We start from the raw sequence: 14,128 nt of genomic DNA, 5'->3' as shown, positions 1-14,128 counted from the left end.
TGACAGTAACTCAAATAATCATGTGTTACAACAGCAGTGTGCAGAAGAGTATCTCTGAATGCACAACATGTTGAACCTTGAAATGGATGGGCTACAGCAACAGAAAATCACGGAAAACCCAGAGGTCACTTTATTAGATACCTCCTGCACATAATAAAGTGGCCACTGAATGTATGTATCAGATTCAGTTTGACCCAGCCTTCAATACTTTACCTGGTTCAGGACGGGTGACTGTATCTGTGTTCTCTGGTTCTTGATTGTTTACAGTTTGTGGGAGGGCATTGAGTTTATGTGGATGATTGAGTTGTGTGTGGAAAATGTTATGGCCTTGGGTTGGATTTCTATTTTACACCTGATCATACCCTCCACCCTTGAAAACGGACAAGAATGCTGCTGGTGGCTTTCACTCAGAGACCACGTACACCTTTAGTAACAGATTGAACGGGGAATCACCAGGTAGATATTGGATTGAATACAGAAGTTGTTAGAGGTGGAGACCTAATGGGACTCGGCCAGCGTCCTATTCCTGAGCCTCCAACTGTGACCAGGGGTTTGCCTTACTCTGAACTATGAAGGGTGAGGATCTCTCTCCCCAAGTCCAGACAAACAACCAATGTGCAAAAGAAGACAAAATGTACAAATAAAAGAATAATATTGAGAACATGGTTTGTAGAGGCCTTGCAAGTGAGTCCCTAGTTTGCGGAATCAGTTCAGTGCTGAGGAGAGTGAAGTTATCCACACTGGTTCAGGAGCCTGATGATTGAAAAGTAATAATTGTTCCTGAACTGGGTGGTGTGGAACCTAGGGATCCGACATCTCTCTCTTGATGGCAGTAGCGAGAAGAGAGCATGGCCTGGATGGTGGGGGTCCTTGATGCTGGATGCTCTTTTCTTGTGCCAGCGCTCCAGTTCTCAGTAGTGGGGAGGTCTGTGTCTGATCCTCTGATACGCTAACGGCAAGGAATTTAAAGTTACTGACCCTCTCCACCTACAATCCCCTAATGAGCTCTGGCTCATGCACCTCCAGCTTCTTCCTCCTGTAGTCATTAATCAGCTCTTTGGTTTCGCTGTTGTGGCACCGTTCAACCAGATTTTCAATCTCCGTTCTCTATGCTGATTCAGCATACAACAGTGGTTACCATTGAACTTGAATATGGCATTGAAACTGTACTTAGCCTCATAGTCATAGGTGTAAAGAGAGAAGAGCAGGGGGCTAAGCACACTGCCTTGGGTTGCACCTGTACTGGTGGTGAATGTGGAAAAGCTATTCCCAATCCAAACTGATTGGGGTCTGCAAAGAGGAAATCGAGGAGGCAGTTGCACAAGGAGGTATCAAGGCCTTGGTGATTAGTTTTGAGGAGGTGATAGTTATTGAATGCTGAGCTGTAGTCAGTGAAGAGTGTCCCGATGTATGCACCTTTGCTAGTTGGAATGGATCCAAGTCACTCCTCAGGCAGGAGTTGATGTGCTTCATGACTAACCTCTCTAAGCACTTCACAGTGGCTCTTCGTGCTACTGGACGATAATCACTGGGGCAGGTTACCACATTCTTCTTGGGCACCAGTATAATTGAAGCCTGTTTTGAAGCAGGTGGGCACTTCAGACTGCTGAAGTGAGAGGTTAAACTGCTGGCTTGAGCATGGTTAATTTTCACTGATAATGATTAGTTTTCCCACAGGAATATGGTCTGTCGCAGTTACACGATGGAGTGATGGTTCCCAATATCCGAGCCATTTTATGCGTTATGCTGCTGCTGTGTTATCACACCTTCCTGACATTCATACTTGGTAAGTGTAAAGGGAAACACTTGTGTCATCAGAATTGTCTCCGTGTGGACTATAAGGAACTAACTCTTGTGCCTGTACAAAAACTGCAGAATCAGGTTTATTATCACTGGCGTGTGAAATTTGTTGTTTCTTTCAGCAGCAGTACATAAAATGATACATAATATATACTCTAAATTATAAGGTACGTATAGATTGGTAGTGGAAAATAGAGCAAAATAGAGAGGTTGTGTCGATGGATTTGTGGACCGTTCAGAAATCTGATGGCGGACAGGAAGAAGTTGTTTCTAAAACCTTGAGTGTGCCTTCAGGCTCCTGTACCTCCCTCCTGATGGTAGTAGTGAGAAGAAGGCATGTTCGGTTACAATCTTGGCACCTCTCACTGGTCAGGGTAGTAATAATGGGCAGGTAGTTGGTGGTTAGTGCACAGTAAGATTCCATTGCCAGTGATGTGAATGATACAATAATAGGTGGAGGGACAGATGTTTTGAGGAAGTAGGGAGTCTGCAGAAGGGCTTGGACAGATGAGGAGAATGGGCAAGAAAAAAATGGCAGATGGAATACAGTATATGGTCATACACTTCAGTAGAAGGAATAGAGGCATAGACTATTTTCTAAACAGGGAGCAAATTCAGAAATCAGAGGTGCAAAGGGACTTGGGAGGCCTCATGCAGGATTCTCTGAGGGTAAGTTCAAGTTCAAGTTTAATTGTTATTCAACCATACACATGAATACAGCCGAGCAAAACAGTGTTCCTCTGGGGCCAAGGTACAAAACGTAGAAACAACAGTCATACACAGCACATGTAGCACATATGTATAATTATGACAGCAGAAAAAATTACAGTTTCAAAAGAAATAAAAAAAAAAGCCCATGTCCCAGAGTGCCATGGCCTGTAGGTGGATGTTCTCCTGAAGCCAGGTTTTTGCAAGAGGTTGCAGGTTGAGATGGTAGCAAGGATGGCAAATGAAATGTTAACATTCATTTTGTGAGGACTAGAATATAAACAAAAGGACATAGTGATGAGCTTTTATAAGGCATTCCTCATTTGAAGTATTGTGAGCAGATTTAGGCACCATATCTAAGAAAGGATCTGCTGGCATTGGGGAGGGTCCAGAGAAGTTTTATGAAAATGATCCTGGGAATAAAAAGGTTAGTGTATGAGGAGTGTTTGATGGCCCTGGGTTTGTACTCGCTGGAGTTTAGAAGAATGAGGGAGAATCTCATTGAAATCTATCAAATATTGAAAGACCTAGAAAGAGTGGAGATGAAGAGGATGTTTCCTGTAGTGGGAGAGTCTGGGACCAGAGGGCACCATCTCTGAAAAGAAGGATGTCCTCTTAGAACAGAGATGAGGAGGAATTTCCTTAGCCACTCAGTGGCCGATGCAGGGCAACAGAGAGGCAAGGCCAGTAAAGCCACTGTCTCACAGCAGCAGAGACCTGGGTTTGATCTTGACTTCGGGTGCTGCCTGTGTGGAGTCTACACGTTCTCCCAATTACCCTATGGGTTTCTCTTGAGTGCTGCAGTTTCATCCCACATCCCAGAGCTGTGTGGATTGGTAAGGTAGCTGGCTGCCACCAATTCAAAATCAGACCCAGGTTTATTATCACTGACAAATGTGTAGTTTTGTTGTTGTGGTAAACCATGTATATAGGTTGTAACTGGGTTACCTGTCTGGACGTGCCTGGACACTCCCCTCTGCTGACTGCTCCTGTGGCTCCTCCCACAGACCCTGAATAAAGGCGATTGTGTCACTGCTCCTCTCTCAGTCCAGGACAGATACTCAGCATGGACGTTGGTCCATTTACTGTTAATAAAAACCTTTCAGTATTTACTCTACTTCCAGTCTTTTGGAGTAATGATAGTGCATCAGTTGTACTCCTAAGTTATGATAGATATATAAAATAGTGCATAAATAGAGCAAAGTAGTGATATACTCTTTATGTAAATATGACTGCGTTTACATGGAGTGCAATTTACATGTAAATATACTTCACATGTAAACATCAGTGGCAGGGTTTAGAAAGAATTGATGAGAATGTAAAAATATAATAGGTGATTGATGGCAGGCGTGGACCCAGTGGGCTGAAGGGCCTGTTTGTTTGCTCCATCTCTCCGTGGCTGCACTTTCCCTGTGGAACTTCCCCGGAAGTAGAAGGGTGTATTCGAGTGCTTTTCTCTGGGATCAGCAGATCCACCGAGCAGCCAGGGTCTGAAATCCTGTGCCAACTCCTTTTGTTTTATCTTGGTACAGGAACGGGTGAGGACGATGTCACGGATGCAGTGGTTCTACTTCAGCCTTATCTCACACGATACCCTAAGGTGGGAGCCTCACCTTGTGCTTTTTAATCATTCTCAGGGACTCTCCAAAGTCAAAGTAAATTTATTATCAAAGTACGTATATGTTACTGTATACTACAGTGAAATTCATTTTCTTGCAGGTATTTAGTGGGAAATAAATAGAATAGAATTTATGGGGAAGAAAAACTGCATAAACAAAGACTGATAAACCACCAATGTGCAAAAGAAGACAAATTATGCAAATAAAAGAATGAATAAATAATACTGAGAATATCAGTTGTAGAGTCCCTGAAAGTGAGTCTGTAGATTGTGTAGTCTGTTCAGAGTTGAGGTGAGTGAAGTTATCCACACTGGTTCAAGAACCTGATGGTTATAGGGTAATAACTGGTGGTGTGGGATCAGTTTTTCTTCTCCAGAGACAAGAGAACTGTATAGTATAGGGATAGATTTTTTCAGCCGACAATGTTGTGTTGAACTAATTCAATTAGTAATCAGATGCCCAAGTAAATTAATCCATTTTTCCTATGCAAAACCCATATTCCTTCATTCTCTGCACATCCTATCTACGCCTCTTGAGCACCTCTACTGTATTTGCCTCAACTACCACCCCGGCAGCACACTCCAGGCACTACCATTCTGTAAAAAAAACTTGGCTCAAATATCTCCATTTGAATTTACCCACTCTCATCTTAAATACATTCCGTCTGGTTTTAGACATTTTGATCCTGGGGGAAAAAGATACAGGCTGTCTAATCTATGACTCTCAATTTTTACAAACCTCTACCAGATCTCCCCTCAGCCTCGGCTACTCCAGAGAAAATGTCCAATGTTTGTCAAACCTCAACTGATAGCTAATGGCTTCTAATCCAGACAGCATCAGAGAGTCAGTTTATTATCACTAACATAATGTCGTGAAATTTGTTGTTTTGTGGCAGCAACACAATGCAGTAAATAAACATGACTATAAATTACAATAAGAATATATAAATATATAGTGCAAAAAAGTTCAAAGTAAATTTATTATCACAGTCCATATACAACCGTGAGATTCATTTTCTTGCAGGCATTCATAGCAAATACAAGGAAAACACTGGAACCATTGAAAGACCGTACCGAGTGGTATGGACAGACAACCCAATCTGTAAAAGGCAAAAAACAGGGCAAATACAAAAAGAAAGAAAAAAATAGTGAGTAAATAGACAATAAATATTGAGAATAAGAGATGAAGAGTCCTTGAAGGTGAGTCTATAGGTTGTGGGAACAGTTCAGTGATGGGGTGAGTGAAATTGAGTGTGGTTATCCCTTGATGGCTGAGGGGTAATAACTGTTCCTGAACATGGTGGTGTGGCTCCTGTACCAACTCCTCGATGGCAGTAGTGAGAAGGAAGCATGGCCTGGATGGTGGAGGTCTTTGCTGATGGATGCCGCTTTCTTGTGGTAGGGCTTAACGCAAATATACTCCTTGGTGGGGAGAGCCTTACCCATGATGGACTGGGCTGTATCGACTACTTTTTATGGGTTTTTCCATCCAAGGGCATCAGTGTTTCCATAGCAGGTTATGATGCAGCCAGTCAGTATACTCTCCATGACACGTTTATAGATGACATGCTAAATCTTTGTAAGCTTCTAAGGAAGTAGAGGTGCTGCTGTGCTTTCTTCCTAACGGCAGTTAATGCCGGACCGTGGACACTCAGGAATTCAACGTTGCTGACCCTCTCCACCTCTGATCCCCTGATGAGGACAAAACAGTGAGTTAGTGTTGATGAGTTCATGGACCGTTTAGAAATCTGATAGTGGAGAGTAAGAAGCTGTTCCTAAAATATTGAGTGTACATCTTCAGGCTCCTGCACCTCCTCCCTGATGGTAGTATTGAGAAAGGGGCATGAGGGTCCTTAGTGATAGATGCCACCTTCAGAGGCATCACCTTTTGAAGACGTCCTTGATGGTGGGGAGGCTGATGCCCTGGTAAACCTCTGCATCCGCCAAAGCTTCCACAATGGACATTACTAATGAATAAATTTGAGAATCAAAATCACCAAAACTGCAGGTGTTGGAAATCAGAAGCCGACAATGTTGGAAACACTCAGCGAGTGTCTGTGGAGAGAGAAATGGTCAATGTTTCAACTCTCAACTTTTGTCAGAATGAAGAACCTAATGATCCCAACAATGAGATTTTGTACGGAAATGTTAGCTCTGTTTCTTTCTCTACAGACACTGCCTGACCTACTGAGTGCTTACAGCTTTTTCAGTTTTGTTTAGGTGAGTTTGGGATGTTTGCCTCTCTCACCTCCTGTGAGTTGAATGAACCACATTCTGCTGAGGGGCAGTCTGACTAATGTAGTTACAGCTCATTTCCCATCATAACCACCAGCAATACTCAGGGTTACAGATCTGTGCGCAATGTGCGGCTCCCTTGCACAAAACTCCCTTCCACCTCTGAGTTGCAAGTGACGGGAGCCTTTGTTAACTGTGAGTGGAATCACTGATACATCTTGTCCACACTCAGTCTGTCGACGAAGGACTGTGATTTCAGGGATTGATGGTCAGGGTCATGTGACAAGCGAGTGGGTAAAAATGGGGAGAAACTGTGCTGGTGAGCTGCAGAGCCAGATTTAAGATGATTGTCATTGTTTCAGAAGCTAGAAAAAGGCCTTTCAGCCTCAGACAGCTCATGGGACCCCATTTATTTCTCTCTAACCTATTTTCTCTCATCAACTGTCCTGTTTCTTCGAACATCACGTACACTCAGGGTGATCTACTCAGTGGCCATTTCACCTTCCAAATTAATCTTAACATTGTATAAGGTTTGCATACACTGATAATAAATTTACTTTGAACTTTAAACACTAAGGGTATACTATGCCCCTTGAGTGTGAAGTAGAAAGTATGCAATTCAGCAGTACACCAGACTTTGCTCGACTGAACACGCGAGTCCAAGCTGTATCCTGGGCTGCTTCATTTAGGCAGCAATCACACATACAATTGAGTAAGTAAAAAGATGATTTTCAGTGGCACAAATGTAACAAAGACAACACAGGATTATGTATTTGTAGTTCAATCTGAGTGAAAAACAAATTGGCTTCCCCCCTGATGTGGTCCAACTGAATTTCATAATTAAAGTTGGGAAGGCTATATTTCAAGATAAAAGCCTGAACAAAAAGGGGCTTTTGGATGTGGGAAGAAGCTGGACTTTGAAGTGGCAGGGAGGATGTGCAAACTTTACACAGATAACCATCAGAGTCAAAGTCTGTATACTTGAACCCCAGTTCCCCTTTCCCTGCTTCCTGTCATTTCCTCTACACCCGTCACCCATTTTCCCCTTTCCCAGCTCCTCTACCGCTCTACCTCACCACCTCAGATACAGTGAGATCATGTTGTGCTGTTTTTCTCTCCCGCAGAGTGCAATATTCCTGTTCTTTTCAGGAAGAATAGAAGAAATCCAGGGAAATCTCGATAAGGTCAGAACCTTTTCTGTGTGTTTGTGTTGTTGAGGGGATTGGGCAATCTCCCAGTTTTTGACTGGTATAGTTATCCAGTCATTGGTTGTGGGATCATTCACTAACGTTATCAGACATAGGAGCAGAATTAGGCTATTCAGTCCACTGAGTCTGCTCCATCATGGATAATTTATTATCCCTGTCAATCCCATTCTCATACCTTCTCCCTGTAACCTTTGACACCCTTACTAAGCAGGAACCTATCAATCTCTGTTTTAAGTGTACTCAATGCCTTGGCCTCCACAGCCATCTGTAGCAACGAATTCCACAGTTTCACCATCCTCTGGCTAAAGAAATTTCTCCTCGTCTCTCTTCTAAAGAGGTGTCCTTGTATTCTAAGGTTGTGTCTTCTGGCCGTAGACTTGCTCACTATTGCAAACATCCTTGCCACATCCAGTCTTTCTAGGTCTTTCAATATTCGATAGGTTTAATTGAGGTCCCCTCCCATTCTTCAAAATTCCAGTGAGAACTACTGGACCCCCAGTGGATAGTTTCAACAGCAGGTGAAGGGTGTACGTTGTGCATTAACAGCCCAATTATCTTGTTGACTTCTCTCAATAGCAGAAGAATGATGTCCACAGACCAGTTAGCAGCAACATGGATTTATGTAATGCCTTTTCTGTGGAGAAGATGCTTCAGAGAAGGATTACAAAAATAAAAGTTATGTCCTTGACAACTAAAGGCATGGAGAGCAAAGACAGACCTGGATCGGAAGAGTGCAGGCATCACGGCAGTCTTCCCCTATCTATGTCTTCTGCCTGCAGATGAATCATGTTCCTCCATTCCCTGCTCATTCATGTATCTGTTTAAAAGACTCTTCAACACCTCCGTCACATTTTCCTCCTTCACCAGCCTTGGCAGCACATTCCAGGCACCCACCACTCTCTGTAAATAACTTGCCCCACAGATCTGCTTTAACCCTACCCCCTTTCATGTTAAATGCATTCTCAATGCTGGGAGAAAAATTCTGCCTGCCTTTCGTAATTTCAGATAGTTTGATCAGGTCTCCATTGAGTCTCCAGTTTGACCAACCTTTCCTTGTAGGTCATACTGTCTCATCCAGGCAGCATCCTAGTGAACCTCCTCTGCATCCTCTCCAAAGCCTCCACCTTCTGATATTGGGGCAGCCAGAATTTATTTATTTGTTTTATTTAGTGCTACTGCACCGTAACAGACCCTTTCAGCCCAACGAGCCCCTGTTGCCCAGTCACATCCCTGTGACCAATTGCCCTACTAACCCATACATCTTTGGAATGTGGGAGGAAACTGGAGCACCCAGAGGAAACCCGCTGGGTGAATGTGCAGACTCCTTACAGAGAGCAGTGGAAATTGAACCTGGGTCGCAGGTGCTGTGATAGCGTTGTGCTAGCATGCTGCCCAGTTGTACATGGTACCACAAGTGCGGTTGGGCTTGTGGTTTTGTCCCATTGGAGGGAGCTCTGTGGTAAGGTGAGTTTTGTGGTGTTCCACACAGGCAATCCAGAGGTTCGAGGAGGGATGTGCAGCGCAGCAGGAATGGAAGCAGTTCCACCACATGTGTTACTGGGAGCTGATGTGGTGCTTCACTTACAAGCGGCTGTGGAAGATGGCTTACTTCTACGCAGACCTCCTCAGCAAAGAGAGCCGCTGGTCTAAGGTGAGGGACTTTGGGTGCGGCAGAGGGCTGTCCTCAGCACTTGCCTTATGGGGGAGGTCATTCAGCCTGCATCCATGCTGCTCGATAAAGAGGTGAAGTGCATCTTGGCTGACAGCTCAGGCTGGAGGTCAGTGGTTGGAGTGCACATCCAGCCATGTTAATTGTGGAGATGGTTTCTGCCTCTTGCACCCTTTGGGTGAAGAACATCTTTTCTCAACTTCCCTCTAATCCTTGTTCTCATTCTTTAAATCTAATGAAACATACAGTGAAATATATGGAGAAGATTAAACAGTCGATGCTTCAAGCTGAGTTTCTTCATCAGAACTTGGCCCGAAACATCGACTGTTTATTCCTTTCCATAGATGCTGCCTGACCTCCTGACTTCAAGCATTTTGCATGTTTTACTCTGGATTTCCAGCATCGGTACAATCCCTTGTGATTATTTTGTAGAGAAATGTGCTGCTTGTGGCAAATCATATCTGCAAGGATTGTGCTGGAGGCTGCCCACAAGGACCCTAACTCGTACGTCTTTGGAATGTGGGTGGAAACCAGAGCACCCGGAGGAAACTCGCGCGGACATGGGGAGAACGTACGCACTCCTTACAGACAGCAGTGGGAATTGAACCCTCATCGGTGATAGCTGGTGCTATAAAGTGATTGCACTAACCATTACACTACCACGCCGTTCTATGTTCCCTTTGCCGAGGAATTTATATCCTTCCTGCTCTCTCTGTCTGGTCCCCTCATTGATTTATGTTACTTGTTAATTCTCTCCTCAGCTTCTGTCTCACTGAAACAACTCCAGCCCCCAGTAACTATTTTCTAGGTATAGAATCACACAGCCTAGAAACAAGCCCTTCTGCCCACCATCTGTGCTGACCATCATGCCTATCTACATGAAACCCACTTGCCTGCATTAATTCCACATCACTCTATGCCCCGTTCATTCAGGGACCCATCCAGGCACCTCCCGAGTGTTGTTACAGTCCCTCCTTCCACCAACTCCCTTGGCAGCTCATTGCAGATATCAACGACTCTGTGTGAAACATTATATTAGATGACATTAGATTAGATTAGCTTTATTTGTCTCAGATGCCTTGAAACATCAAAGCATACAGTGAGATGCATCCTTTGCATCAAATGAAATCAGCAAGGATTGTGCTGGGGACTGTCTGCAAGTGTCACCTCGCTTTCAGTAGCATGTCAACAACTTCTAACCAACCTGTGTATGTTGTGGGGGAACCCGCACGGCCACAACCCCAAATGTGGGGGAACCCGCACGGCCACAACCCCAACAGTGATTGCTGGCACCATAATACAACTTGACTAACTGCTACACTAAGGTACCCCCCTGATTTTCTTTCACCGTAAATCTATGCCCTCAGCTGTTCAACACCCTTACTGTGGGAGAAAGATTTTGACCTCCTCCAGTACTTATGCCTCTCTTAATTTTATGTCACCTCTCATCCTCTACTTCAGTGAAAACTGACCCAACCCATCCAATCTCTTTCTCCACATCTGAATCTTTTCTCCACATCTCTAGTTTAATTACTTCCTTCCTGTCATGTGGCAATCAGAACTGCAGACAATATTCCAAATGTGACCCAATCAACATTTTGTACATCTGTAAGGTGACAACACAACGCAGTGCCAAACACTTTCTCCTCTACTCTACTTATCTGTATTCCCATTTTCAGGTGACCATGCCCAATTCTCTCTGCTCAACAACAGTTTCTAGCTCCCTCCCATTCAGTGTCTTAAGTCCTGTCTTCGTTTTGTTCCCCAGGATAAGACCATAAGACATAGGAGCAGCATTTGGCCTAGCAAGTCTGTGGGACATTCTATCCTGACTACTTCCTGTAACCTTTGACACCCTGACTAATCAGGAACCTATCGATCTCTGCTTTAAATATACCCAATGACTTGGCCTCCACAGCTGTCTGCGGCAATGAATTCCACTGATTCATCACCCTCTGTCTAACGAAGTTCCTCCTCATCTCTGAATTGTATTCTAAGGCTGTGCTCTCTGGTCCTAGACTCTCCCCCGATTGGAAACATCCTCTCCATGCCTTTCAAAATGTGATTGTTTTCGATGCGATCCCACCTCTCTTTGAAACTCCACGAGTACAGCCCAGACCGAGTGGGTGCTCCTCGGCCTTTCGTTCCAGGGATCACTCTCATGAACCTTGTCCAGACGCTATCTAATGCCAGCACATCCTTTCTTGGATATGAGGCCAAAACAGCTCACAATACTCTAAATGTGGCCTGACCGTGTATGAACGCATTATTTGTCTGAGTTAAACTCTATCTGCCATTCATTTGCCCACTTTCCCAGATGATCAGTATCCAGTTGTAACTTTAGGCATCTTTCATCATGATCCACTACGATACTACTGAATTTGGTGTCATGTGTGAATATTAATCATATCAACTGCATTCTCATTTAAACTATTAAGAGAGACAGCAAGCAGATTCAGTAAGTATATTGAGGAAAAAGGTACAGTATGAGAGAGTAGATTCCCTTGTGGTGATGTGTGGGACTACAGGATAAGGGGCAGTCTTAAATAAATCCTTGTCTGTATTCATCATGGAGGACATGGGAGCTGGTGAGATCAGGGGAATGAATAAGGATAAGCAAATACAGAATCCAGGACCCAGCACCAGTCCCTGTGGCACACCTCTGGTGACAGGGCTCCAATCTGAAAAACAAACCTCGACTATACTCTCTGTATCCATCCACCAGGTGAATTTCCTTGGATCTTGTGTCTTCTAATCTTTTGGACCAGCCTGCCTTTCTTGACCTTATCAAAGGTCTCGCTAAAATCCAAGAAGTCAATGTCTACCACCCTAGAAACATAGAAACATGGAAAACCTACAGTACAATACAGGCCCTTTGGCCCACATAGTTGTGCTGAACATGTCCCTACCTTAGAAATTACTAGGCTTACCTATAGCCCTCTATCTTCCTAAGTTCCATGTACCTCTCCAAAAGTCTCTTAAAAGACCCTATCGTATCTGCCTCCACCACCGTTGCCGGCAGCCCATTCCACGCACTCACCACTCACTGCGTAAAAACTTACCCCTAACATCTCCTCTGTACCTACTCCCCAGCACCTTAAACCTGTGTCCTCTTGTGGCAACCATTTCAGTCCTGGGAAAAAGCCTCTGACTGTCCACATGATCAACGCCTTTCATCATCTTATACACCTCTATCAGGTAACGTCTCATCCTCTGTCGCTCAAAGGAGAAAAGGCCGAGTTCACTCAACCTATAAGGCATGCTCCCCAATCCAGGCAACATTCTTGTAAGTCTCCTCTGCACCCTTTCTATGGCTTCTACATCCTTCCTGTAGTGTGGTGACCAGAACTGAGCACAGTACTCCAAGTGGGGTCTGACCAGGGTCCAATATAGCTGCAACATTACCTCTCGGCTCCTAAGTTCAATTCCATGATTGATGAAGGCCAATATACCATACGCCTTCTTAACCACAGAGTCAACCTGCACAGCTGCTTTGAGCGTCCTATGGATTCAGACCCCAAGATCTCTCTGATCCTCCACACTGCCAAGAGTCTTATCATTAATACTATATTCTGCCATCATATTTGACCTACCAAAATGAACCACTTCACACCTATCTGGGTAGAACTCCATCTGCCACTTCTCAGCCCAGTTTTGCATGCTATCAATGTCCCGCTGTAACCTCTGATATCCCTCCACACTATCCACACCTCCAACCTTTGTGTCAACAGCAAACTTACTAACCCATCCCTCCACTTCCTCATCCAGGTCATTTATAAAAATCACGAAGAGTAAGGATCTTCGAGGCACTCCACTGGTGACCGACCTCCATGCAGAATATGACCCGTCTACAACCACTCTTTGCCTTCTGTGGGCAAGCCAGTTCTGGATCCACAAAGCAATGGCCCCTTGGATCCCATGCCTCCTTACTTTCTCAATAAGCCTTGCATGGGGTACCTTATCAAATGCCTTGCTGAAATCCGTATACACTACATCTACTGCTCTTCCTTCATCAATGTGTTTAGTCACATCCTCAGAAAATTCAATCAGGCTCATAAGGCACGACCTGCCCTTGACAAAGCCATGCTGACTATTCCTAATCATATTATACCTCTCCAAATGTTCATAAATCCTGCCTCTCAGGATCTTCTCCATTAACTTACCAACCACTTTTTTTTCAATATTTTTATTAATATTATATAATTTGCATGAATACAAATACAAAATTCATAAGGATACAAGTAAGTAATACGAATTACATTTCATTTAAATCACAGTAATATGATCACAGTATCCCATATTCCAAATCAATCATGTAGGAAAAAAAAATTGCATTATGAAATGAAATAAAATAAAATAATTTTATTTTATTAAAAAAAAAATCTACCCTCATGACCAAAATGAGCTGGTTGGTGGAAAAAAAAGAGAAGAAAAAAAAACCTTACCACATAATATTATTATAATGGCTCAGATCCATACTTTAATAACAGTTCAAAGATTATGAAAATAACTCAGAAAGGGTCCCCATAACATTAGAAAATCATGTTTCGAATCAGAAGTCGAACAATGAATCTTCTCTAGATCAAGGCACAACATAACGTCAGATAGCCATTGAACATGAGTGGGCGGGGCGGCCTCCTTCCACTTGAGCAAGATCGCCCTCCTGGCCATAAGAGACATAAAGTCCAATACCTGCAAATTAGATGGCTTCAATTTTGTAGCACTATCCTCAACAATACCAAACAAGGCAGTCAAAGGGTTGGGCTCAAAGCTGACATTGAAAAGTGCAGAAAAAGTTTGAAATACATCTTTCCAAAATTTTTCAAGGCTCAGTCATGTCCAAAACATATGAATTAATGTGGCCACTCTATTAGTACATTTATCACAGTA

At 43.7% G+C, this 14,128-nt stretch overlaps 1 protein-coding gene across 4 annotated transcripts in view; it reads left to right on the top strand.

Annotated features, from left to right (window-relative positions):
- zgc:158403 (tetratricopeptide repeat protein 39A) overlaps window positions 1–14,128 on the top strand; it is a 123,141-nt gene that overhangs the window by 76,612 nt on the left and 32,401 nt on the right. For all 4 annotated transcript variants that reach the window (XM_063035937.1, XM_063035936.1, XM_063035935.1 and 1 more), the window contains exons 9-12: window positions 1,678–1,786; window positions 4,041–4,108; window positions 7,486–7,545; window positions 9,059–9,220. In XM_063035937.1, the coding sequence (XP_062892007.1) occupies window positions 1,678–1,786; window positions 4,041–4,108; window positions 7,486–7,545; window positions 9,059–9,220 (399 nt within the window). The remainder of the gene's footprint in view (window positions 1–1,677; window positions 1,787–4,040; window positions 4,109–7,485; window positions 7,546–9,058; window positions 9,221–14,128) is intronic.

This window comes from Mobula hypostoma, chromosome 29 (assembly GCF_963921235.1).
Source record: "Mobula hypostoma chromosome 29, sMobHyp1.1, whole genome shotgun sequence".
Taxonomy (NCBI): domain Eukaryota; kingdom Metazoa; phylum Chordata; class Chondrichthyes; order Myliobatiformes; family Myliobatidae; genus Mobula; species Mobula hypostoma.
This window is presented reverse-complemented; position numbering and strand designations above follow the sequence as displayed.